The 25,415-nt window shown below is 55.3% G+C and overlaps 2 protein-coding genes across 6 annotated transcripts in view; both read left to right on the forward strand.

Moving 5' to 3' along the window:
* Positions 1-13,906, forward strand: part of TBC1D10A (TBC1 domain family member 10A) — a 31,255-nt gene extending 17,349 nt beyond the window's left edge. The window contains exons 2-10 of one of the 2 annotated variants that reach the window (XM_036123213.2): positions 1,653-1,752; positions 5,983-6,090; positions 10,245-10,351; positions 11,034-11,148; positions 11,228-11,293; positions 11,971-12,160; positions 12,272-12,426; positions 13,025-13,103; positions 13,382-13,906. In XM_036123213.2, coding sequence (XP_035979106.1) covers positions 1,653-1,752; positions 5,983-6,090; positions 10,245-10,351; positions 11,034-11,148; positions 11,228-11,293; positions 11,971-12,160; positions 12,272-12,426; positions 13,025-13,103; positions 13,382-13,515 — 1,054 coding nt within the window. In that variant the 3' untranslated portion in view covers positions 13,516-13,906. Of the gene's footprint in view, positions 1-1,652; positions 1,753-5,982; positions 6,091-10,244; positions 10,352-11,033; positions 11,149-11,227; positions 11,294-11,970; positions 12,161-12,271; positions 12,427-13,024 lie in introns of both variants that reach the window. The other variant, XM_036123212.2, reaches the window with a different exon arrangement.
* A 2,290-nt stretch (positions 13,907-16,196) lies between these two features.
* On the forward strand, positions 16,197-20,715 carry CASTOR1 (cytosolic arginine sensor for mTORC1 subunit 1). 4 transcript variants are annotated; one of them, XM_036123216.2, is made up of 9 exons: positions 16,199-16,419; positions 17,041-17,111; positions 18,268-18,455; positions 18,538-18,670; positions 18,919-19,042; positions 19,487-19,600; positions 19,771-19,853; positions 19,951-20,045; positions 20,176-20,715. In XM_036123216.2, exons 1-9 carry the CDS (start codon positions 16,307-16,309, stop codon positions 20,242-20,244), a joined length of 990 nt encoding a protein of 329 aa, XP_035979109.1. In that variant the 5' UTR covers positions 16,199-16,306; the 3' UTR covers positions 20,245-20,715. The 4 variants fall into 4 exon arrangements, with proteins under 4 accessions (XP_035979110.1, XP_035979109.1, XP_035979108.1 ...); XM_036123219.2 differs by lacking the exon at positions 16,199-16,419 and adding an exon at positions 16,580-16,913; XM_036123217.2 differs by lacking the exon at positions 17,041-17,111 and having other exon boundaries at positions 16,197-16,445.
* Positions 20,716-25,415: the final 4,700 nt, after the last annotated feature.

Genomic DNA, 25,415 nt, shown 5'->3' on the forward strand with positions numbered 1-25,415 from the left:
TGGTTCTGCCTCTAGGTGGTGAGAGGGTCAGCAGTTTGAGAGGAAAATGACCTGCGTCAGTGTATTGAGGGGGCCAAGTTTGCCTCAGGCTGTTGTTTCTCCTCAGCTGTTCAGCTCCAAAGCTGCTCTCAGGCCTGTGCAGTTCCCCAGATAAAGCTCAGTAAAGAAGACCTGCCCTTTTGTGTTTTGGAGGCCTCTGTTCTGCCAAAGCCCCTCCCTCTGCTCTTCCAACCAGTAAAAGTCACAGCAGCACGTTTCCTTCCGTCAGAGAGAGAATCAGAGAATCAAGGCCTGGGCCAAGCCCTAGCCCCATCATGTCCTGTTCCTAAGGGCCTCCTCCCAGCTGCCTGAGTGCTTCTGACCCTGTACTCCTTTCTGGGAGGTCAGGCAGGACTGAGTACAGGCTCTTGGCTAGGATCTAACTTGGATTTGAGTCTGGGTTTTTCCACTGATTTGCTCTTTGACCCTGAGCAAGATACCCTCCCTGGGTATCTTACCTCTCAACGTCAAGTACTTTTTTTAATTGGAAAAAAAGTAAAAGGTTAAAAAAAAAGAAATTTGAAAGATCCATAATCCACCACTTTAAAAGTGATTTTAAGAAGAGAGCACGTATGTGTGTGTACAGAGGTATACACATACATTTTTTTTCATGATTTTCTTACCAGTATTGCTCTGTAGGCTAAATAAGAAAGCATCTTTAGAATACCCAGTCTCCAAATGCTAGTCTCCTCCTCTTTGCCCCTGAGAGTTATGTGAACTCAGGAATTCCTGGGAACTCACTTCTTGCAGGAAGCCCACTCACTTAAAGCATGCTCTGGCTAAGCCAGGGATTCTGCCCCAGCCTGTCTCAGCAGCCTGCCTGGGGTGGGTCTCCATGCTCCAGTGTTTTCCCCCGTGACTCTAGTGGGCATTCAGAGCCCAGCAGAATGTCAACACCATGAGGGCCAGGACTTTGTTCTAGTTGAAGGAGTGTTTCCCCATAGCCTGCCCAGAAGCCCTGGCCCTAGAACAATGCCAGCACAGCTGTGGTAGCTGCTCAGTTAGTAGATGTAGAAATACAAGTGATATTTGGTGAGGTTTTGAAGCATGTGTAGGATTTTGATAGGGTAGAGACAACTTGGAGTCTATTCCAGCAAAGGGACTGGCATGAGTAAGGTTGAGCGGTGGGAAAGGGCCAGGGTATTAATTGGGGAAACTATGAGTAACTAGCTTTGCTAGAGTGAAGAGGTGAGCATGTTATTTCTGTACTTGTTTGACTTTTTTTTTTTTTTAATCCAGCTTATACCTTGCATGTAGGCCCTCTGAAGAGGCATATTTATCTAGACAGACCCAGGACAGGAATGCTTTGCTTTGGTGCACAGATGCAGGCACTCAGACCTTTGCCCCCAGAGAGGCCCAGTGACCCCTGGCCCCCTGACACATTGGGGGAGTGGGCACTTAACCTGGTGTCTCTTTGGCTTATGCCTTTTAGGGAGAGGGCAGCATTCCCTCTCATCTATGTTAGGGTGTTCATGGGTTAGCAGCCCTAAAGGGAACACAGGGATGGGAGACAGGGGCAGGAATGAAGGCCTGACAAGGCTGGTGGCTGGGGCCTAAGCCAGGGCCTTTGCTTCTCTTGGCACCTCTGACAGGCCCTGCCCTTTGCTCCACAGGCTAGAGGAAGTCCCCCTGGAGGTGCTGAGGCAGAGGGAGTCCAAGTGGCTGGACATGCTCAACAACTGGGACAAATGGATGGCCAAGAAGCACAAAAAGGTGAGGGGCCTGGCCTTGGGCCTTGGGCTGGGAGTTGGCAGCCTGGGGAAGAAAAGGAAGAGGGAGGAACTGTATCAGCTTAGAGGAGCAGGAGCTTCTCCAACTGCCAGCATCCTTGAGTGTCCCCATCTGCCAGCTCTGAAAAGGGAACAGAAGCTGGTTGGAGGGCAGGGACTAGTCTTTACTTGGTCCTCCAAGATGACTTCAGATTCACACAGAACTTTGTCCTGGAGTCAAACTTCAAAGCTACTTTTAGCCAAGAGCCCTTAATAGGCAGCTTTCCTCCAACCCTCTTGGGAGAAGTTCTTGCTGCTACTTACCACCCACCTTTCAGGGAGGACTTTATAGTGCTAGTAATAGCTAACATGTGTTGAACATTTTCAGTGTGCTGGATACTTGACTTGAGTGATCCTTACAACTCTCCAGTGAGGTTGGTAGCAGTGGTACCCCTACTTTATGGGTGACCCACAAATCAAGGTTTGAACCCAGGCAGTCTACATTTAGTGCCTGCATTCTTCATCACCACTAGATTAATGCGATGAGTTCCCTTTTGCCTCTTGGCCAAAGGAAAAAGAATGAAAAGTAACCTCACAGTTTAATGGTCTTATAAAAATGAAAATACCCAGTGGTCCTCTCCTAGTTAGTCTTTCTTTAGACACTAGTTCTGTTGCCCCGTAGGAACATCCTTGTGCACCACAGTGTGTGTGTTGATGCCCTTGGCCACCTGGGCAGGATCCAGTTACTCCCCAGCCTAGTGGAGGCCTGTCCAGGGTCTCTCTGCACAAGTTCCCAGGGCAGAGAGTGAACCTGCTGTCCCACTGGCATCACCTGACATGCTGGTCTGGTCCAGGCTGGCACAGCTGGCTGCAGGGCCTAGCAGAAAGCTCAGGACTGAAGGTCAGATATGGGCTTGGTCCCAGCCCCACTACCTTCCCCTCTTCATGCCTGTGGCTAGCTCTGCAACTTTGTGTGAGTCACTTCACCCTCTCAGCCTCAGGTTCCCTGGTTGAATGGTAATGACAGTCGTGTTGGGAGGCTCCCATGAGTTGGTGACTGTAAACCCCAGGCCTGTGGAGGAGAGGCACACCTAGGCCTGGGCTCTTGCTTGCTGTTCTATATAGGCTTTGTAGCATTCATTTTTGCTTATTAAACATTTCTCTTAAAAAATTTTGTTTTAAAGGTAATTGTTCTCAACTGCTTCCTGCATGACTCTGGGGTCTATTTTCCTGCCTCAACACACACATTGTGGTGCACAAGGATGTTCCTATGGGGCAACAGAGCTAGTGTCTAAAAGACTAGGAGAGGACCACTGGGTATTTTCATTTTTATAAGACCATTAAACTGTGAGGTTACTTTTCATTCTTTTTCCTTTGGCCAGGAGGCAAAAGGAAACTCATCACATTAATCTAGAGGGTGGTGATGAAGAATGCAGGCACTAAATGTAGACTGCCTGGGTTCAAACCTGAGGTTCTTAACCTTGAGCTTCATCTCCCTCTCCACTGTCTGTTGTGACTAGTGGCTGGCAGAGACAGTGGATCCTTCATGCCCCAGCCTCCCTTGCAAGTGGGGATTCCAGAGGGGAGTCTTGGGGACCTCCTTTCAGCAGAGCAGGCAGCACTACTTCCTCTTCCCTTTTGCTTCCCTGGAACTGTGGTTAGAGGCCAAGGGCTCCCCCTGTCCAGTAGGGGCCACCACAGGAGGCTGTACCCTATCCAACCGAGAGGCCCTAGCCCTCTGCTTTCTACTCCTGCCACCTCAGCTGTGGTCACCCTGGCCCTAGGAGCTCTTCTTGCTTGGCTGTGCAGGCTTGGGCTCTCCCTGTGGTCAGGAAGTCAGGAGGGACAATACCTGCTTCAGGAAGTAGGTCCAGACCCAACACTTCTCCTGGACTTATCCTGAGTCCCCAGGAGGGGACTGTATAGAGGCAAGGTTCTTGCTGGAATGCTGTCTTCCCCTGTAGGGCTCTGCTCTAACTCTGGCCAAGGCCTCCCAGAGTTCAGCAGGTAGGGTGTGGCCTCACTCAGCTGTCAATCAGAGAATGATAATCCCTTGTGCTTTCTGTTTGCTGAGAACTTTCTCTTGCTTTATCTTTTCTGATCCCTACCATTGCCTCCTCTCTAAGGCAGGCAGGTGGAGCTTGCCATCCCTATCACCTCTGTGCTAAGGAGGATTCCAGAGGCCAGAGTGGGAAAAGCTGGCTGTATTCCTGGTTCTCCATCCTCGCCTCCCCAGCCCCACCTGAGTGAGGGCAGGGACTCTTTGAGAACCTTAATGGACTGAAGGTATTCCTGGGCTCCCCTAGGGCAGGCCAACTATGACAGGGGGCTGTGATGATGTAGAGGGGCTGGCTCAGGTCAGGCTAAGCTTGGCCCTGAAGAGAGCCTAAAGGGCCTGTGGCTCTAGGCCATACTATATCCCTTTGCCAAAGTCTTCTCAGACCAAGTGGCCTCCTTAAGGAGACCCTTGTCCCACAGCAGCAGGAAACTATTCCCAGAGTCTGGGGCAGTTCCCTTCCACTCCCTTCCTCGCCCCATCCTCGCCCCACCTCTTCACCCTTTGCAGGCAGTCCCAGAAGCTCAAGCTTAGCTCCCATGACCAGCCACTCTGCTCTTCCCCCACTGCCTCCAGCCTGTCTGCCTGTCTCCTTCCTGGTTCTTGACACTCTCTGACCCTTGGAAAGTTTTCTCTTATTTGTGCTGGTCATCAGAAAGGCTAGGCCTTCTTTGCTCCTCTGAGAGATTCCAACGGGACTGTTTGAGGGGGTTTCCAGGTGAGGGGAAATTAAGTGTGAGCCTGAGCCCCTGGGGCTTCTGTGTCAGGCATTTTTCTGGGATGGAGGGGTGGAGAGGAAGGGATTTATTGAATACAGACTATGTGTCAGGCCCCCTGCTAGGCATTTTCCCACCCTTCTAATAGAATCCTAGGTATTGCCATTCTCTTCTTAACTATTGATGAGAATTGATTGGCTCAAGGTCAGCACTGGGTTCAAACCCATATCCAGTTGCTCTTCCCACTGCCCTGAGTTCCCATCTTCATCCTAGGCCAGGCTGCTTAGTGCAGGGGCTAAGGGGAGTATCATTGGCCAGTAGCCCCACCCCTCCATTCTATAGGAGTGGTGCCTCTGCTTTTTCCCTCACCCTCCTTGACCATTGGCCTTGAGGTCAAGGAGGACAACCAAGGCAGCTGCCTCAGTCTCATTCTGTCCCAAAGCCCAGGTGGAGCTCACCTCTCATCTAGCTCTGAGAGTCCAGTGGAGTGTGAAGTGCATGGGGCTGGATCCCTCTAGCCTGTGTGGTATAGGAGGTAGTGGGTTCCTGATGGTGTGACCTTAATATTTTCCCACTCTGTGTTTCAGTTTTCCCATTTGTAAAAGACATGATGATTTTTCAAACTGGATTTTGACAGAGGAAGCCTTTTTCTAATAAAGACAGCAAGTATAAGAATTGAGCCCTAGCTCTGGGTCATAAACTACCCCAAACACTTCCTCCTTCTCCTCTCCCAGTCTGTGAGTGGTAGGAAAGACCTGTGGCATTGTAGCAAGAGTTGGAATCAGGACTCACAGCCAGGCCAGCTGCCTCTGCCCTGGGCTGGTAATTGTGGGAGCTCAGGGTCAAGGAGAGCAGAAGAGAGGATTCATGACCAAAACAAAGAGGGAGCCATTCTGATCAGCTCCCATCTTTCTTCTGAGTTCTGCTGAGTTCTCTCCCCTCTAGGTGGGCTGTGTCCTGCCACATGGCTACTTAAACACCCCCATGGAAGGGCCCAGGCCATGTCTCTGGGCACATTCTGGGTCATCTCAAAAGCTACCCTCCCCACAGCTGCAGCTGTGCCCCACATCATGCAGATCCCTCCCTAGTGATATCCAGTGGTGCTCCTCCAACTTGGAGGAACATTTTGATTCAGAAAATGGTCATGGGGATTCAGAATTATGTAGGAGACCTCAGGAATTATTGTTTTATCACTGGGCCAGGGGACAGTGAGACAGACTGACATCACCTGGTGGCAGCATATCTAATTATAGTCATTACTCCCCCTGCCCCTGGCATCCTAGGCTCTGCATTGTAGCAATAGTAGCAACAGGAGGGAAGTCCTCTTTTCTCCCCTTTTCTGCTTGCCTGGTGTGCTTACTGAAGGCCTACCAAACACCAACAGAAGAGCTGGGCTGGCACACAGCCTCCAGAGGACTTGCCTCGGTGGATGCATGAGCACAGTCCTCTTTTTGACTTTCAGATCCGTCTGCGGTGCCAGAAGGGCATCCCACCTTCCCTGCGGGGCCGTGCTTGGCAGTACCTGTCAGGAGGCAAGGTGAAGCTACAGCAGAACCCTGGAAAGTTTGATGTGAGTGGCCCTTCTTTCATCCTACCCTCCCTCCCGCATCTCTTGATGTCCTTCACATAGCAGCAGTCCTCCATGTGCTTACTTGGACCTCAGCAGTATGAGCTGATTAATAGGACCACCCATCAAATGCCCCACTGACCAGGCCTGTCCAACCTGTGACTCCTGGGGGCTCTGCCCATCTGAAGCTCCAGCGCTGAGCAGGCTTCAGAGGGATGGACAGATTTTCCATCCTCCATTCCAGCTCTTTCTCTTGTCAACCACCTAGTTTTGTTTTCTTAGGCTTAGTAGGCCACCTCCCAGCTCTTGGTCATCAGGAGGGGACACTCAGACCACTTCCCTGACTCCCTTGGGCTCTGTGCTCTGGGCCTTTGGGGGCCTGCCCTCAGGGTCACTGAACCCTCAGTAACTCTTAGCCTCCCATCCTCGACTCTTCTCCTGCCTCATCCAAGCTGGCCAGACACAGTTCACCCATGCCACTAGTGGGGTTGTCAGCCTTAGGGGTGGCAGAGCCAAACCAGTATCCTTTGGGGTTAGAAACCAGTCAGTGGCCATAGAGGGCGTCCTCTGCAGGCATGCCTTCCCCTCCCTACCCGTTGCCCCCTGCCCCATGGCTGCCAGAGTAAGAATACCCCTCCATTCATGGGACTTCTTAGGGCCCACCTGGGCTGGGCAGCAGTTGCAGCATGCTCCCCTATGGGAGGCACTTGGCTCCCCTGGGGTTACCCCGGCTTACCTGCCAGACCTGGCCCCAGGCATCAGGGTTTCTCCCAAGCTCTTAGGGTGGGTGACAGGCAGTGAAACAGAGTTGCCAGCTACCAGCTCTTTGTTGACATACTTCATGCTTTGGCAAACACTCCTGTTTTGCCAAACCTGTTCCCTGAGAAGAGTGGGTGGGGCGGGGCAGCCTAGAGTTTCTGCTTTTGACCTGAAGAGGGTGAGAGTCATTTGCCAGCAGTACTTGGCCATGGGGCGGTAGGGTTTGGTGGAGTGTCTGGTTGGAAGCAGCTCTGGGAATCAGGGTGATTGGACTGTCCCACAGAGCAGCAATACCAGGCCTCTTGACTCCAGTGTCTTCTTCCATCCCTTTCATTTCAGGAGGCTGCATCCTGGGTGGAGGGGGGAGGTTCAGTTGGGAATCTCTCCCCAAGTCCATGATTTACCTCTGGCTGCTAGAGCACAGGCATGGGAGCCAAGAGCTTCGTCGGCCTGGCCAGACTCCTGGTTCCATAGTTAGCAAATGTGAGCACATCCTGTGTGAGTAGCAGAGCACAGAAGCTGTGTGTGCATTTTGTGTGTGGGGAGTAGTGTATCTGGAGAGAAATCAGCCACCTTTGTGAAGTCTTGAGGGTTGCTTGTGGGAGAAGGCTAAGAAAGTCCTTCTAGATCCTCTGAAGCTGAGTGGTGGGTCCCCAAGTCAGTCCTAGGGGCTGGAACAGTGGTTTTTGAGCACACCTAGTAAGGACTTTGCCTGTGGATGACATGGAGGAAATGAGCAAGGATGAGAAGCTCCCTCTGGCTGTTGTGGACATGACAGCAAGAGGCAAGGGTACAGTGACAGGCTATTGGTGGCAGCACCTATTCCTGTATTCCCCTGAAGACCCAGGTGGTTGACCCCAATCTCAGCTGTCAAGGCAGCTTCTGCAGCCTCTCATGGCTCCATATTCTCCCGTACTTGCTACTTCTTCCTCCCTCATTGGGCAGGGCAAGACCTCTGTCCTTTTCTTACCTGGTTTTCTTCTGTGGCTTCACCTCATGATGGTGTGAGTGCCTTCAGGCTCTCTTGGAGGTTGCAGTAGCTGCATCAGCTGCCAGCAGCCCACACCTGCCTTTGATTCCCAGAGCCCTTTCTTCCCACAGGCCCTTCAGCTATACCTCTTCCTTTCTCAACCACCCGTGTGTGGTTAAGTGCCTTGGGCTGCTGAGGTACCAGGTGAGCACATCCTAGGAACTGACTTCTTGGGTTCTCAGGTCCCTACCTTACCAGGGCCCTCTGGAGAATTTGTGGGATCCTCCTCCCCTTTCTGACGAAAACAATCCTGCTTTGTACTCAGACAGTATCTAGCCCTGGGCTTGACTTGGGAGGTTCATAGGACACACACAAGCCCCATCTTTAGAATATGTGGGACTCTAGAGGTTGTACACCCACTTCTTCAGCTGTGTGCCTGACCAAAAGCCCTCTGAAGGCATCTGGTCCTTCTCTCCACCCTCCAGCCTTAAACACTCTGTCAGTTTTTTTGCTCAGTACTTACTCTCTCATGTCAAGTTACCTGACACCCGAGGGTCTTTAGTTTAATGTTGGGACACACCCACTGAGGGGGCACAAGAGGGAAAGGGACTTCTATGAAGACACCTGCCAGTCAAGGCCAGGGCCTGGGTCTGTGCCCACGGGTGTGTTTGCTGAGAAATCTGGCCCTCATCCCAGGGGGCCTTCCCTAATGCTGCATCAGCCCTGCAGGCAACGTGTACATGGTCTGCTTCCCTGCTCAGCTCTCTGGGGGTTTCCTTTTTATTGATTTTTTCCTTTCTATTTTTAGGATCTTTTTAAAAGATTTTATTTACTCATTTGTGAGAGAAAGAGCACACAAGCAGGGGAATGGCAGGCAGAGGGAGAAACAGGCTCCCCGCTGAGCAAGGAGCCTGATGTGAGACTCGATCCCAGGACCCTGGGATCATGACCTGAGCTGAAGGCAGACACTTAACCAACTGAGCCACCCAGGCGTCCCTATTTTTATGATTTTTTAAAAGATTTATTTGTTGATTTTAGAGAGAGAGAGAGCACAAGTGTGTGTAAGTGGGGGGAGAGGCAGAGGGAGAGGGAGACAAGCAGACTCCCCGCTGAGCAGGGAGACTGATGTGGGGCTCGATCCCAGGACCCTGAGATCATGACCTGAGCTGAAATCAAGAGTTAGACGCTTAACCAACTGAGCCACCCAAGTGCCCATATTTTTTCTTTCTTTCTTTTTTTTTTTTTTTTTTTTTAAGATTTTATTTAGTTGACAGAGAGAGACACAGTGAGAGAGGGAACAGAAGCAGGGGGAGTGGGAGAGGGAGAAGCAGACTTCTTGCTGCTCAGGGTGCCCGATGCGGGGCTCGATCCCAGGACTCTGGGACCATGACCTGAGCCGAAGGCAGACGCTTAACAACTGAGCCACCCAGGCACCCCTTTCTATTTTTTAAAGTTGAGGTATTTACAGAGAGCAAAATGCACAGATCTTAAGTGTGCAATTCAGTGAATTTTGACAAATAATATATATCCATGTAACCAATAAGCAAATCATGATATAGAACATTTCAAATGATGGGGAAATGATTTTTCTTTGTGTAATACTTTGTTTTTAAAATGGTACTCATGTTAAAATGTTCACAGAAGTTCAAAGAAAAGAGTAAAACTCTGTCGAAACCCCAGCACCCAGAGATGGCTCTGAGTTTAATGGTTTGACAAATGTCACATCCTTCCAGATAGCACTCTGTGCAGATCCTTCTCTCCTTCTCTCTCTCTCTCATACACACACACACACACACACACACCATACACCCCTTCCTAAATAGGGGGTGATGCCACTTGCACAGGGAGACAGCAGAGGAGTTGGGATCAATGGCTCTGAGTCAACCTGGCTTCCAGGCCCAGCTCCACCATTTTTCTAACCATGAGGACTTGGGCAAGTGACTTTTCTTTGATCCTCAGTTTCCTCATCTGTGAACAGCATAATGATAGGACTTTTCTTTGAGGTTGAGAAGAGTCAGTGAGGCCCGCGGGTGCCTCAGAACAGTGCTAACAGGTGATAGCTATTGCTTTGATAGTAGCCTTCCATCTTAAGGACCTAAGGTGTTTGAATGAGTCCTGACTAAAGTGCCTGAAGGTTATTTCCAGCCACAGCTATGACAGACACTCTTGACTACGTGGGTCTTCCTGGAGCCAGGATCAACCCTCAGGGTTTCTAGGGCCCTTCCCTCCTTGCCTCTTTGCCCCTTCTCTCTCATTCTTCTCAGGCTTCCTTACCTGAGCTTCCTGACTTGTCTTAAGGAAGGTCCAGTTCGTGATGGGATTGGGTGGGCATTGCCCCTGGCAGAGGGCTCCTCCAATACCTGGGACAGTTGTATCTTCCCAGCAGCCATCCCTAACTCCTAATACATGCTCTTGATCTTGCTTCTAGGAGCTGGACATGTCCCCTGGGGACCCCAAGTGGCTGGATGTCATTGAACGTGATCTGCACCGGCAGTTCCCTTTCCATGAGATGTTTGTGTCCCGGGGAGGCCATGGGTGAGCAGGCTGGATCTTATGGGCTGGAGGTGATTCTGGGCCCTGTCCCTCAGCGCGGAGGATGTAAAATGAGTTTGGGTGTATCTCAGGGGCCCGGAAACTGGGAGCCCCAAACTCCACTGTTAGAGTTTCCCTTTGGTTTGAATCGGATGGGTCTCCTTAGCTGCTTCTCTTACCTTTGGGGCAACTTTCATTTACTCCCCAGCGTGCTAGAGCTTGCCGGGTCCTCTTCTGGAAACAGGTTTTGGTGGGGAGAAAGAGGGTTAGAGATAACTGGGTGGGCAGAAGGTATGTAGGAGGGGAAAGATAGGCAGGCCAGGCCAGAGGCCCAAGACAGACACTTGGGACAAAGCTATCTGGCCAGGGAGACACAGCTGCTGAATGAGAGGCCCACACTTCCAGCCCTGACATACTCTTACCTTGTATCTGGCATCCTGCCTGGCTCTGCCTCTGCTTTCTCTTTGAGCCTCTGCTCTCAGCTGTCGTATGGGGTGGGGCAGGGGAAGTGCCCTCCCTGCCTCCTCCTCTGGTCTTGTGAGAGTCTGAGTGCTGCAGTGGGAGACCAACCCCTTGCTGACCATAGTTAGGTCACCAGGGAGGTGCAAATTCTGAGACAGGTCTGGTCTGGTAGGGGGTGGTAGAGTCATACCTATCTTCCCTGCCCCACTTGGCCCTTCTACAGCCAGCAGGACCTATTCCGTGTGCTGAAGGCCTATACCCTTTACCGACCTGAGGAGGGCTACTGCCAGGCCCAGGCGCCCATTGCCGCTGTTCTGCTCATGCACATGCCTGCTGAGGTACCACCAGGCCCTGGACGGGTGAGTGGGTGGGCAGGGAATACCCAGCAGCAAGGCCTCATGTCTCTCTCGCCCACAGCAAGCCTTCTGGTGCCTGGTGCAGATCTGTGAGAAGTACCTGCCTGGCTACTACAGTGAGAAACTGGTGAGTGCTTGCTGGGTCCAGACCAGGCCTGGGACCTGCCCTTTGTGGCCTGTCCAGGCTTTTCTCTCCACAGCCACTGTTGCCCCAGCTTAAAACCTTCCCAGACTTCTGTTGCTTTCAGGTTGAAGACCCAAGGCTCTCCAAAGTGAGGTCTTCTAGGCTCCAGAGTTATCGGTTCCACCCTGGCCTCCATGGCTGCTTCTAGCCGTCTGGCTGCTTGGCAGGATCACAGTTTTTCCAGTGCACCAAGTTCCTCCCTGCCTCAGCCTTGAGGCTTAAACCTCTACCCCCTTCATTCCCATAATAACCCCTCCTTTCCTTCAGCTTTCAGCCCTCAGGGAGCTTTTTGTGACTCCGACAAGTGGGACCTCTGGCACATGCTAATCCAGCATTCCTGGTTCTGCCATATTCTGGGCACTTAGCCACCTCCCCCACCAATGCCCACCCTGTCCCCCGTCTCTTTGCCCCTGTGATTCGTCTGTCTGCCCCTTTTCACTACATGCTCCACGAGGTAGACCAGCTGTGTGTGGTTTGCTCTTCAGTGTATCCCAGCCCCCAACTCAAGGTTGGCTCCCTGCAGGCAGTAGCTGCCTGAGGGATGAACGAATGCCTGCCTGGTACTGGGAGCCAAAGTGTCGCCTTCAGTCCTGGCCCCATGGCCTCACTGTGTCCCCCAGGAGGCGATCCAACTGGATGGGGAGATCCTCTTCTCCCTGCTGCAGAAGGTGTCACCCGTGGCCCACAAGCACCTCAGCCGGCAGAAGATCGACCCGCTGCTGTACATGACAGAGTGGTTCATGTGTGCCTTTGCCCGCACCCTGCCCTGGAGCTCCGTGCTTCGCGTCTGGGATATGTTCTTCTGTGAAGGTACTGGGCTGGGCTTGGGGGAACAGCCCTGCCTCTAACCCAGCCCACAGGGGGCCTCTATTTTCAGAGAAACTCCTTACAGGCCCTCCCTTTTACCACCCCCTCATGCAGGAGTCAAGATCATCTTCCGGGTGGGGCTGGTGCTGCTGAAACATGCGTTGGGCTCCCCTGAAAAGCTCAAAGCCTGTCAGGGCCAGTATGAGACTATCGAGCAACTGCGGAGCCTCAGTCCCAAGATCATGCAGGAGGCCTTCCTGGTCCAGGAGGTACGGCCCACACCCTCCCATCACCCCTGGGTGGGAGTGGGAGACGTGGGGGCCCTTTAGAAGGGGCCTGGTAACTCTCTGCCCCAAAGGTAGGTTACTGGTGCCAGGCCTGGTGCTCAGCAGCTCAGGATGGTGTGGGTAGACCTTATCCTCCTGTCTTAATGAGAAGACAGGGGCACAGAGAGGCCTAGGTTTGCAGGGCCTTCCCTGTTCTGAACCACCTGGGGATGAGAGGAGCTGCAACTCATCACCCTCTCTTCTTTCCTGTACTACATCCATGGCCTTGGCTTTATTTTCCCTTTTTTCTTTCCTTTGTGGATTTTCGTCTCTCAGGGACTGTACTTAGGTGACACATAGTTAGGCAAGTGGACTCGAGTTGTGGGCAGCTTTCTCCTTTGAGGCAGTGGGTCCCAAGTGCCTGGCTCACCTGGCACTCGGCTCTGGGACTTGTGATCACCACAGGGACCAGACCCCCATTATTCCTAGGGTCAGCCTTTAGTGACCAGGGCTGGGGGATGGTGAGGGAGAGCAGGGCCAGGTTGGGAAGTAGAGGGGAAGTTTCTTCCTGGTGCCCATCTTCCTGTCACCACCCACACAGGTGGTAGAGTTGCCGGTGACAGAGCGCCAGATTGAGCGTGAGCACCTCATTCAGCTGCGGCGCTGGCAAGAGACCCGGGGTGAGCTGCAGTGCTGCTCTCCACCCAGGCTGCATGGTGCCAAGGCCATCATGGAGGCGGAGCCAGGCCCCTGGCCCACCCTGCAGCCTTCACCATCCATCCGCCTGCCCCCAGATGCCCTGCTCCCTGGCTCTAAAGGCAAGCCCAAGCCACCCAAACAGAGCCAGAAGGAGAAGGAGCAGTGGAAGCAGGCAAAGGCAAGCGGGCAGCTGGATAAGCCCCCAACCCCAAGTCAAGCCAAGGTGGCAGCCGCTGCAGGAGATGCATGTCCCCCACAGGATGTGCCCCTGAAGGATCCAGCCCACCAGGACCCAGCCCCGCAGGACTCAGCTCCCCAGGATTCAGCCCATCACCGCTCCCAGGATTCAGTCCACCACCACTCCCAGGAGAGCCTGACATCCCAGGAGAGTGAGGACACCTACTTGTAACCCTGGCAGCTCAGGCCTGTGGGGTGGGGTCTCCACACACCTACACGGCTCACAGACTGACATTCGAGGGCCTGCCCATGCTCTGAGGGCCCAGCTGCCTGGCCACTGGGTGGCAGAGAGTCTGGCTGGCCCAGCACAGAGTCTGCCTGAGCCTTTTTATTTATTTTCTCCAGAGTGGAGCGTGGGCCAGCCCAGCTCGGTCAGACAGAAGTGAGGGCCAATGGTCGGGGCCTCACTCAGCCCCCTCCTTCTGGGGGGATGCTTCCCAGGGCTAGGGTGCTGTTGTGAGGAGAGAGGGTGGGGTAAAAGGTGGGGTGCTCTTTGTGTAAAATAGAAACATGGTTTTGTACAGAAATAAACAGGCTTGTGTAGAGAGTTGGTGTATGGCTAGGGACTGGGAAGGGGAGCAACCCCTGGTACTCAGCATCTCTTCTCTCTACCCTACAGAGCCCCCCATCCTGGCCCCAGCCAAGCACTAGAGCCTCTCTGAGAAGTACCTTTGCCATAGGCCAGTCCTTGTTCCTGACCCCCACTTTCGCTTACCCCATCCCCTCTGCCCCGTGTCCACCAGTCTGCCATGGGTGAGGGCCTGCTTCCCAGGCCTTGATGCCTACCCATCTCTGGGGGCAAGGGGAGGGGGTTTCCTTAAGGAGGTCTTTTCAGGGTCTTCCTCCACCAAGGCCCCTTGCCTAGATGCCACTTCAGACCCCAGTAAGGTTCTGAGTGTTCATTTTGGGTTGAGTGCTGGCACCAGGAGTCGGGGACCATGAATGCCCTTACATGCTAAGTCCAGGCCTCCATTGGACACAGAGGGATGAGGGAAGAAGTTTGGGTCTTTAATAGAAGGCTGCCTGCGGTTTCCTGAGCACTTACACGCTGGGCTGGTTGTGTCACCAGCTGATCAGGTAGGCTCTATTATCCCCATTTTACAGATGAGGAAACAGAGGAGCTGAGTAGGAAAGATGAAGCTGGTTGATTTGCACCTAAAACCCCTTAGCTACCTCTCCTGACCAGGGTGCCTGGTGACCTGGCAATGCCCCTTAGGGCCCAGGCGGTCACAACCTGATGACTGGTGAGGGTGAGGACAGGGTGTCCCTGGGAAAGGCCCCCCCCTTCTGCTGAGGAAGCAGCTTTTCCAGTCAAACAATAGCGGCTGTTCCTGGCAGGCTACCAAGCTGGGCTGGGCCATGGTGGAAGGAGGTGGGAGAGGGAGGAGAACTCCCTAGGAGTTTTCAGGCATCACAGAGCCTGGGCCTGGAACATCTTGTCCTGGTACAGCTGGGGATACTGAGGCCTAGGGAGGTCAAGTGTCATATGAGCCTATCAGGGCAGGCTACCCACTTCCTGCCTCCCACCTCTCACCCTTGTATTTTCCCACCCCATCTGTACCTGCCATGAGAGGCTTTGAGGACAATCCCCTCCCCCTGGCTCTCCAGGGGACAGGCCAGGATGTGGCAGCTGCAGTGTTCCACAGGAATCCCTTGAGCCAGAGAGTCAAGGGAGGGAGGTGCTGCCCAGCTTCCATCCGCCTACAGTAGAGGTTCTTGAGCAGGCAGGAGGCTTGTGTAGGCCTGCTGGGTCCCAGTCAGGCCTGTGGCCGGCTTTAACCTGTTTGGTTCCAAGCCTCAGATCTGAAGCCTGAGGGCCAAAGGCCCTCCAGAGCATGCTCTGTCTGTCCTGCTACAGGGCCAGCCTAGGTGTGCTGATACCTGCTTAGCCTTGGAGTCTTCTTAAACCTGAGGCGGCCTGAGCAGAACCCAGTTCTAATGTTGAAATGAGCCCAAGTTGGTCTAACAAGCCTCAGATCTGGGGCATCTGCCAGTGCTGGGGGCCTCCATGGGCATGAAGCAAGTTTACATGTGCTCAGGCCAACTGGGTTCTGCTAATGGCTGCAGGCTTTGGGAGGCCTCAACAGGGCTCAAGTCTCAGGTCTGAGATCTGACTACCCAGTGAGCCCCAGACACATGGGCCTGTCCCCTGAAGTCTGGGCCTTGAGCATCCCTGGCCCAAGCACTTAGTCTTGAAGGATCTCAAGCCATAAGCCTGGCCACCTCCATCCCCTACCCCACAGTATGTTATTCAGATGTAAGTGTCTGGGGCCCTCCCTATCTCTGTGATCCTCGTGGGTAGGCGCGTTCTTCCTCCATAAGGGGAAGGAGGGAGAAAGGTAAGACACTGTTGGGAGAGAATGAGTCACGGGGGCTGCACAGCCTACTCCTACCCCTCCATACTCCAGAGTTTTCTGGTCAGCACTCTGGTCCCAGCTGAGCCCCGGTTCGTCTCGCGGCCCTTCGGAGCTTCAAGGATATCAATCATAAGACTGAAGGACAGAAGCCATTCCACACTTCCCTCCTCCACATCGGCTTCCGATCCCAGCGAGAAAGGAGACCTGCGGAAAAGGCGGAGCCCCAGAGAGGGGGCGCGGCATGGGCGGGGCCTGGAGGACTCCAGCGGGTTGGGATCAGCCTGTGATCCCCGAGCCAATGCTAAAGGGGCGGGGTCATTAGAGGCGGGGCTCGGCGGGCTGGAACGGGAGGGATGAGGCGCTGACCTTAAGAAGGAGGCGTGGCCACTTTGGATAGGCCGCCCGCCCCTCAGGGCGTGGCTGTCAGGGAAGTGGACGCGGCGTGGGGCTGGGAGGGTCCCCAGCGTAGCTGGCGGCATGGACGCGGCCGCGCAGCGGCTCCTTTAAGCTCCCGGCACCGCCCCCACCGCCCCGCCCCCGGCGGCGGCCTGGGTCTGGTAGGCGGCTGGGTCGGGTCCGCGCGGACTGTGATGGAGCTGCACATCCTAGAGCACCGGGTGCGGGTGCTGAGCCTCGCCCGCCCAGGTCTCTGGCTCTACACCCACCCGCTCATCAAGCTACTCTTCCTGCCCCGCCGCAGCCGGTGCGCGCCCGGGTTCGGGGGCACAGGTGGGGGTGGGCTCCGCTGTTGCTCCGGGACGGGGTCGGGAGATTAACATCGCCGCTGGGCGAGCGGGAGCGGGCGGGGGGGGCGCTTCTCCTCCCTACCCCCCCCCCCCCGCCGCCATCCGGCTTGGGCCTACCCTCCCTGGGACCGCCGCCTATCCGGCCCCGTGAGGCCCCCTCCCAGGGCCAGTTAAGGCGCAAACAACCTGGGATGAGCAATGCTTAACTCCAAGTGGTGTCAAATGGGGGCAATTCCTTCAACTGGCGACTGCGGGGAGCTTCTTCCAGACGCCTCCCATCGGGTCAGAGGGGCTGGTCTAGGGGGCCCAAAGTCCGACGCCCTCAGGGCTGTAGTCGCGGGTGAGCCTCTCCTCCTTCCCGGAATGGAGGGTCGGGAGCTCCTACAACAGAGGTCGGGAGGCGAAAAACAGTTCGTCATTCCGGTGATGAGGCCCACACCCCACTGGCCCGGTGAGAAAATTGAGGCTTGAGGGGGCAGGGAGGCGCCCAGCAGGGGTCTTTCTGGGCTAACTGGAGCGAAGTCCTGCCCGCCTCCTCCGCCCAACCCAGGCTGAAGATGCCCCCCACCCCCATCCAGGTGCAAGTTCTTCAGCCTGACGGAGACCCCAGAGGATTACACGCTCATGGTGGACGAGGAGGGCTTCAAAGGTGGGGGCTGGGCTGGGGAAGGATGTCGTGCTCCCCTCTTTGTGGGATTCTCACTAGATCCTGGGTTCCAAAATCGCAAGAGCTGGGGCCTTGAAGGTAGATGGGTCTGGGTTCGAATTCCACTCTGCCACTGACTGGCTGTGTGCCCTTGAGCAAGTCACTTCCTCTTTGTAAAATGGGTATAGTTATGGTTCTCTATTAATAGGGTCCCATGAGAACTTTATAGACAGGGCTGTGAAGGGCACTTAGCAGCCTCAGGCCAGTGGCAGGGCCTCAATGACAGTTCAGGGCAAGAATCAGAGGTTCCTGTGGCAGTTATATTCCCCTGGCCATTATTTCTCCCTGGACTTATCTCTCTGGTGCTGATCACCCCCTCCCTGGCTGGTCTGGGAACTTCAGGAGTCTGAGGGTTGGGAAAGGAATGCAGGAGCAGGCAGCCAGCCCACGTCTGGGTCCTGGGGGGCCTCCTGGCTGCACTTGGGAGATTAGCAGCCACCCAGGCCCTGGCTCCTGCTCTGGACTGGACGCCAGCCTGGTTCCTCCCTGGTCCCTGAAGCTGACATCTGGCTCCCGCTCCTGCCAGCCTGACCCCTCCTCACAGGCCTGGAGCCTCAGGCCACAAAACTGAGGCTTGGCCCATCCTCTACTGCAGCCCTTTAGGCCTTCGTTTCCCTGTTTGTACTGCAGGAAAGTCTAGGTCTGCCGAGGGAGAGGGGCATCCCTCAGCTAGCCTTATTTGCTGGCGCCCCCTGGTGGTGCCACATGGTATAAAAACCTCTTAACCACAGAACGCTATCATGAGGTATATGCTCTCATCCCATTTTAGAGATGAGGAAACAGATTCAGAGAAGTTAAATCATTTACCCCAGGTCAACAGCAAGTAAATGGTGAAGCTGGGATTTGAACCCAGGTCTGTCTGAATCTGGAGCTCCAGTCTTAACTGGGAAGTTTCCATCCCTAGCAGGCCAGCACCTGAAGCACTTCTCAGTCCTTGCATACATGCAGTTCTTAGGAGCAGAACTTGGGAGAGGGAGACAGCCCCAGTCTCCACACCCTTACCTTGGTGGAACCCCATCCCCCCACCCCCAGCACAGACAAACGAGGGGTAGGGGCCAGCCCCATAGGCCCTGACCTGGTGTATACTTCCTACTCGCAGAGCTACCCCCATCTGAGTTCCTTCAAGTGGCTGAGGCCACATGGCTGGTGCTGAACGTGTCATCCCACAGCGGTGCAGCTGTGCAGGCTGCTGGGGTCACCAAAATTGCCCGCTCAGTCATTGCGCCATTGGCGGAGCACCATGTGTCTGTGCTGATGCTGTCCACGTACCAGACGGACTTCATCCTGGTGAGTTTTTGGCAGGCTCCAGTGCGGGGCAGGGTGGGCATGCCTGGGGACTCATGTGATACGTCAAACCCCTGTGGTCCAGGTGCGGGAACAGGACCTGTCCGTGGTGATCCACACGCTCTCGCAGGAGTTTGACATTTACCGAGAAGTGGGCGGGGAGCCTGTGCCTGTTGCCAGGGATGATTCCAGCAATGGTTTTCCCCGTTCTCAGCATGGTGAGGCTACCCTCTGACACCCAGATCTAGGCAGGGCCTCTTCCCACTGGGGCCCTTCCCTTGTGAGGGCTGGTCTGTGGGCGTGATACCAGCTGACACTGACTGCCTCACAAGATAGGGAGATGTGGTGGAGGAAAGAGGTGTAGAGCCTGACCCTACACCCCACCCAGGCTCCTCCCTGTCTGGCCACCAGGGGGCGCCCCAGCCCACAGTCACCCTGACAGCTGCTGCCTGGTCCCTCCTAACAGGGCCCAGCCCCACCGTGCATCCCATCCAGAGCCCACAGAACCGCTTCTGTGTCCTCACACTGGACCCTGAGACGTTGCCAGCCATCGCTACCACGCTCATCGATGTCCTCTTCTACTCATACAGGTGGGCCTCGTTTGCACCTTGTCTCTTTGTCCTCACACCGTTGTTCCCTATGTTGTGTCCCACCACCTTCTGCGTGTCCCTCTGTGCTCACACCTTCTGCGTGTCCCTCAGTTCTTCCACTCTGTGCCCTGTTCTGTGTCTTGGGTTCCTGGCAGCCTGCAATGCCCATGTGCCCCTCACTGATGTTCAGGGAAGATCCCGATGCCACAGCTTCAGCCCTTTCCTGTAGTGTGAACTGAGACCACCCTGAGCCATGCTTTGGTCTGGCCGTCTGCCAACCCTGGGGTCCAGTGTCTTCGGAGGAGGCGAGATTCATTGTCCTCTCCCCTGACACCATCAGGAGATCAGGGCCCTCAGACAGGGGAGGAAAGTGGCCCAGAGAAGGGAGGAGACACAGTGGGCTGGGTGCCCCAAAGAGCACTTGAGCCTCCTGTCCTTTTCCAGCGCCCCCAAGGAAGCAGCCTCTGGTGGTACTGGACCCAGCTCCATTACATTCTTTGCCTTCTCCCTCATCGAGGGCTACATCTCCATCGTCATGGACGCTGAGACGCAGAAAAAGTATGTGACTCCTGAGCCCCGTGGACCACAGAGCCCAAGCCCAGCCCTAGGGAGGGAGGAGGTAGAGCGTCAGACTCTGAGGTCACCAGGTCCCCCTACTTCCAGGGGCTCACATTGGGGCAAGGAGGAGACGGGTGGGTGCTGTGCCCACTACCCACCTGCCTCTTCAGGTTCCCCAGTGACCTCCTGCTGACCAGCTCCTCAGGAGAGCTGTGGAGAATGGTGCGCATCGGTGGACAGCCCCTGGGCTTTGGTGAGGGCTGCTTCTTGTGTGTTGGGGACTTGGGGAGGACCTGGGGGAGTGGCCAGGATGATCCACATGGACTCCCGCCCCCCCCCATAACCCTCAGATGAGTGTGGGATCGTGGCCCAGATCGCAGGCCCCCTGGCTGCGGCCGACATCTCTGCCTACTACATCAGCACCTTCAACTTTGACCATGCCCTGGTGAGCGCCATGGGTTGGGCTCCTGGAAGGACACTGAGGCCCAGGAGGGTGGGGAGGGTGCAGGATGAAGTCCATCTAGGCCAGGAGGTCGGCGTGGCCCTGACCGCTCCCTCTGCCCACCTGCCCACAGGTGCCTGAGGATGGTATCGGGAGTGTCATTGAGGTCCTCCAGCGACGGCAGGATGGCCAGGGCTCCTGAGGCCTCCACGCTCTCCCTTCACCCCAGGCTTCCAGAGACTTCTCTAAGCTATTTCCTCAAGCTCTGGGATGAGCCCTCCCCACCCCCATTCCTGCCGGGGGACCCCTTCTTCTGCTCTCTGTACGTAAGCTGCGTGCAGGCACCGGCTCTCACGTGGACACGTGTGTCTGCCCACGCAGGGGAACACGGTGCTCTGGGCTTCCTCCGGGAAGCCCTCACCCCATCACTCCCTGCGCGGCCTCAGCGTTTGCACATTCCCTGCCTGAGGTCCAAGCCATCCCCCCTCTCAGCGCCCCGGGCCAGCTGCTCCCCGGACAGGGCCCTGGTTTCCGTTCTGCCTCTGGCTGGGTTGCCTTCCCTGGCCAGGTGATTCCCACAGTGCCTGCCCCTCTGGGGGGCCTCTGAGAAAAGTATTTTTACATCTTTCTCTCTTTTTTATTGACTTGTTAATAAAGGGCTTGTAGTTATGAAGGGTTGGGCTGTGGTCCATGGGGGTTGTCTGAGCTTGGGCATGGCTGCTCTTCGGCTCCTCCCAGCCCCTCTGCCTGAAGTCCTGGTCTGTCCCTATGTAGCTGGCTCTGGCTGGGCTCACCTAACTCAGTTCTCACCTCCAGGAGAACTGAACCTTTGAGAAGGGAAGTGACTTAGCCAAGGTCACCTGATTCCCATCCAGGGCTACCTGCCTCTGAAGCCCAGCCTCTTTCTTCCTTCCTTGATGTTCCTGGAATAGCCCAGAAAGTTCTGAACATGGTTAGAGACTCAGAGACCCTCCTGCCTGGAGGTCCCCCAGCCTTCCCTGCCACCTTGAGTGTGACTGGCCTATTGTGAAACCCCTCAAGGAGGGCCCAAAAGCACCCTTCTTCCAGGCTGTTGCCTGCTTGCTTTTGGGCCATGCCTGAGTCCTAGAGGTCCCTCACAGGAGTCCCTGTCGGCCAAGAGATCAGTTAGTTCTTGTCACTAGGGCTCTCCTGGAGTAGTAGTAGGAGGGGGCCAGCCAGAGTGGGGACCTGGGAGTTCAGGCACTGGGCTTCCTCTGGCTAGAAGGACAGGACAGGGGCCTGGAAGCCACCTGAAACCCACTCTGCCTTCAAAGGCTACCGTTCTGGGCCAGTGACGGGTTTCCTGTCACAGAGGGGCTGCCTCCTCGCTCCGTGAGACCGGGATTCCACTGTGAGCCAGATGGGACCCTACAGATGTCCCGGGGAGGTTATCAGGTACCCTCAGCCCAGACCCGCCCGCACTTAGGAAGGGAAGAAGGGTGTGACTTCGGCGTATTCAGAGGTCATAGTAGCTCCCCAGAAAAGCCAGAACGGGGGCCAGGCCTCTGGCAGTGTGCCCGTCCTGCCCCTGGGAACTCAGGGTCTGCAGATCACAGGAACAGAGCACACAGTCCAGCCCGGTGAGTGAGCGGTCGGGGACCCTAGGCCAACCCCTTCCCTTCAGCCTCCGTTTCCTCATGTGTATCAAGGTCTAGGAGGCAGCTCCTTCAGGACCTCTCTACTTCTTGGTGCTGGGAAGGGGTCATTGCTTTGTAGTTTGACTTTCGGGGGAAGAGGGAGTTCTGGCTTCTCTCTGGAGGGCACACCTTGGGCCCTGGCTCAAAAGTTGTCCTGAGCTAAGTGGGGGCTTTAGAACCAGAATCCTTGGGGCTCCTGACCTGCAGGTAGAGAGCTCCTGGGCCCCATATTCAGCTCTGGGGGGGGGGGTCTGTCCATCTGTCTCCTTGTGAGTCACTGCCTGATTTGGGTGTTTCTGTTATCCTGGCTTTCCGGGTGGATCAGGCTTTGCCTAGTCCCTCAAACCAGGTCCTAATCTGACATCGGTTCTTGGTACTGCCCACAGGATTGGCCTGGGTAAGAGGGCCCCAGCGGGCTAGTCTGACTTGGACCCAGGCCTAGAGCCCATGTGTGTCTCTTTGCCACATATGTGTGAGTCTATGTGGAGGGGTTTTAGCTCCCAGGGCATTAGGGTCCTTGGGGGTCACTGGGTCAGCTTGGCCATCAACAGGTTACAAATGGGGAGATCTGCTCTGGGATTGCCAGGGACCCCAGGACCCACCTGGGGTCAGGGCACAGGGCTTGGGAGGTGACTGGGGCACACTCAGCTGAAAGTGGGACGTGACCCTGGACCTCACACTTGTCTGATGCTCTGGGTGCCATCAGATAGACAGGCTTTAAGCTGTCCCAGGCTGAGGTGGAGGCTCACAGAATCACCTCTTTGTCCTACCTGGGCCCCTGGAGAGTTCTAGAACCAAAGAACTCAGTCTGGTCAGCCCGGATTTGGGCTCAGTTTGGGTCATTCTTAACTAAGGTTGGGGGTGTTCACTGGCACACAGTCCACGTCCTTGTCCTTCCAAACCTGGGCACCCCTGTCCACCTGTCCCACATCAGCACAGCCATTCCTGAGTGCAAGGGTCAAGGCCCTAGACTGCAGAGCCCGAGTGCCCATCCTCATAAAGATGGAAGCCTTTGCCTGGGGAAGGCCCTGCCCACAGTTCCTTGGGGAGTAGAAAGGTGCTGTCAGCCCTCCTATCTGCTGGGAGGATGTGAACCTGTGGGGTGGGGGGGGGGGCTCTTGGGTGGATGGTGACGGGAGATGAGGAAAGCTCAGGCAGGGACACTCAGTGGCTCATGTCCACCCTCTCAGATTTTACCTGCCCATACAGAGGAATGACCTTGTAAGTCCTCCTTGAAGTTATTTGAGCAGAAATTCAGGGTTTAAAGTCCTCATCCCCACCCCTGCCAGGCAGGCTGTATGGTCCCATGCTTGTTGCCAAGTTGCTCTAAAGCTGGCTTCTTGGTCCTGTGTAGAAGGGAGAATAAACCCATACATACCCTCTTGGATGTCCCACCTGGCTCCAAGATCCCACAGGGTGGGAAGGGACCAGGCAGGAGGCAGGAGGCAGGAGGGCAGCCCCATCTGCAGCTAGCTGACTGAGTCCAGGGAAGCTGATTCCCCCATCCGTACAAGAGGTGGGAAGGGATGTGCTCCAGTCATTCATGTATTCAACACACGTTCTCGCACGTTCTCGTTATCCCCCCACACTTTACATGAGGGGAAACTTAAGCACAGACAGGTGGAGGGACTTGCCCAAGGTCACAGAGCTGGGCATGGCAAAACCCGAATGCAGAAAGGTTAACTGGGGCCATAGCCTGGGGAGGGCCCCCGGGGGAAGGGACACTTTAGCTGAACCCTGAGGGATGGGGATGATTTTGCAAGATCCCTTGTCTGCGTCGGTGGCTGGGTGTCTGCTGCCGGTGGCAGTGAATTTGTGGGCAGGCACGCGAGGCCTGGCCCTGGCTCCTTCCTGACCCTGGGCTGGGCCCAGTGGGTGTGTTGGGCAATGGCCGTGGTTTGTCTCACTTTCCCAGGCGGGCCCTGGTGCTGGGGTTCTGGAGCCAAGGGTGCCTCAGATGGGGGTGCCCGGAGCTACCTTCTTGGGGGGGCATTGCTCATGATGCTGATGTGGCTGTGGATGTTTCACAGGTGTCCGTGTCCATGTGTCCCAGTGTGTCCTCGTGCCTCTGCAGCTAGACGTGCATCCGATTTCGTCCGAACCTCAGCTGTGTGCCTGGCTCCGTTTCTGCATGCGTCCCGTGTATGCGTGGTCCGAGGCATCTGTGCCTGTTTGTGCGCGTGTGGACGTGGGTGCTGCTGGTGTCTGTGCGTCTGCCCTTCTCTGTGGCGGCGCAGTTTCTGTATGTCCGCATGTGCCAGTGCATGCATCCGCATCTGGTGTTTTCGTGTTCACATGTGTGTCCGTGTGCACCCTCCTGTCCACTTTCCTTCTCTGGACCCACATCCTCCCAGGCCTTCCAGCCTCTCCCTAATCTCAGGAGGCCCAGCTTGCTGCGGTCACCAGGGGACTGCTGGGCTGTGCTGGGTGCCCCCTAACTCCACCCCTCCACCTTCGACCTCCACCCCAGCTGCCTCAGCCTCCCCAGTCTCCCTCCTACCTTTCTGTCCACTCCTCCTCTGTCCCTCGTCTTCTGTCTGCAGCCTGAAGCAAGCCTGATCTGGCTTTCTGCCCCTCAGTCTGGGCCCTCCGCCGTGACACAGAGAGATCGACACCTCCCCCTGCCCCTACTACCAGCTTCCCAGCTCCTCCGTCCTCCACGGCCTGGCCTTCCCCGCTTCCCAGGGTCCTGATTCAGCCCACAGTTGTCCTCACCTGTGCTTCCTCAGGCTTCCTGCTGGTCTCCCTGTCATCTGGCAGCACAAGTGAATTTTCCCCAGCAAAATCTTACTGTATCCCCTCCCTCCCTGATCATCGGCCTTGGGTAGACCCTTGCTCGGGAGGTCTGCCTTTGAGACCTCCTGGCCGCAACAGCTCTTCCGGCTACTCTGCTCTTGGGCCTTGCCTTAGACTTGCTCTCCCCCAGAGCTGGGAGGTTCTTCCTGGGACAGCTGCCAGACCCTGTCCTGAGCTGGCATGCCCCGGCCTTTGAAGTTGAGCTGAGCCTTCTCTAAGTCAATGAGCAAGAAAGAGCTCCAGGACAGTCGCTAACCAAGCAGTAACAGGAAGGGCTGTGAGAAGCCTCTGACTCTCTCCGGACCCCTTGCAGCCGACTCGCTGCTTTCCAGCCCCTTGGTTTTCCTGGAGTTGCCCTGTTTTTAAGCTCTGCCTTAAAAAAAAAAAATTTTTTTTTAAATTGAGGTGAAAGTCACATAATACATAACTGACCATTTTAAAGTGAATAGCTCCCTGGCATTTAGCACATTCACAATGTTGTGCAACCACCACCTATATAGTTCTAGAACATTTTCGTCACCCCAAAAGGAAACCCCATATGTAGTCACTCCTCATTCCCCTTCCTACCAGCCCCTGGCCACCGCCAATCTGCATTCTATCTCTGTGGATTTCCCTGTTCTGGACATTTCACGTAGACGGGGTCTGTGTGACTTTTGGCCTCTAGCTTGTTTGACTCAGCCTGATGTTTTTGAGGTGCATCCAGGTGGTAGCATGTATCAGTACTTCGATTCCTTTTTGTGGCTGAATAACATTCCATTGTATGGGCGTACCACTTTTTTTTATTCATTATCTGTTGATGGACATTTGGGTTCCCACCTTTGGCTATTAATGTGGGGGCGCCCAACATTTGTGTGTACTGCCATATTCTGCTTCTCTTCTTTCCTTACATGCTTGCTCTGTGGACAGGGTGACCTGGCCC

Source organism: Halichoerus grypus, chromosome 13 (assembly GCF_964656455.1).
Source record: "Halichoerus grypus chromosome 13, mHalGry1.hap1.1, whole genome shotgun sequence".
NCBI classification, from domain to species: domain Eukaryota; kingdom Metazoa; phylum Chordata; class Mammalia; order Carnivora; family Phocidae; genus Halichoerus; species Halichoerus grypus.

Bases quoted from the DNA above. Each gene is read 5' to 3' on its own strand.
- CASTOR1 (XM_036123215.2), top strand. From the start codon at position 16,661: ATGCTTAACTCCAAGTGGTGTCAAATGGGGGCAATTCCTTCAACTGGC. The intron at 16,914-18,267 runs GTGAGAAAATTG...TCCTACTCGCAG, and splicing joins GCCCACACCCCACTGGCCCG to AGCTACCCCCATCTGAGTTC. The intron at 19,601-19,770 runs GTATGTGACTCC...CTGCCTCTTCAG, and splicing joins GACGCTGAGACGCAGAAAAA to GTTCCCCAGTGACCTCCTGC.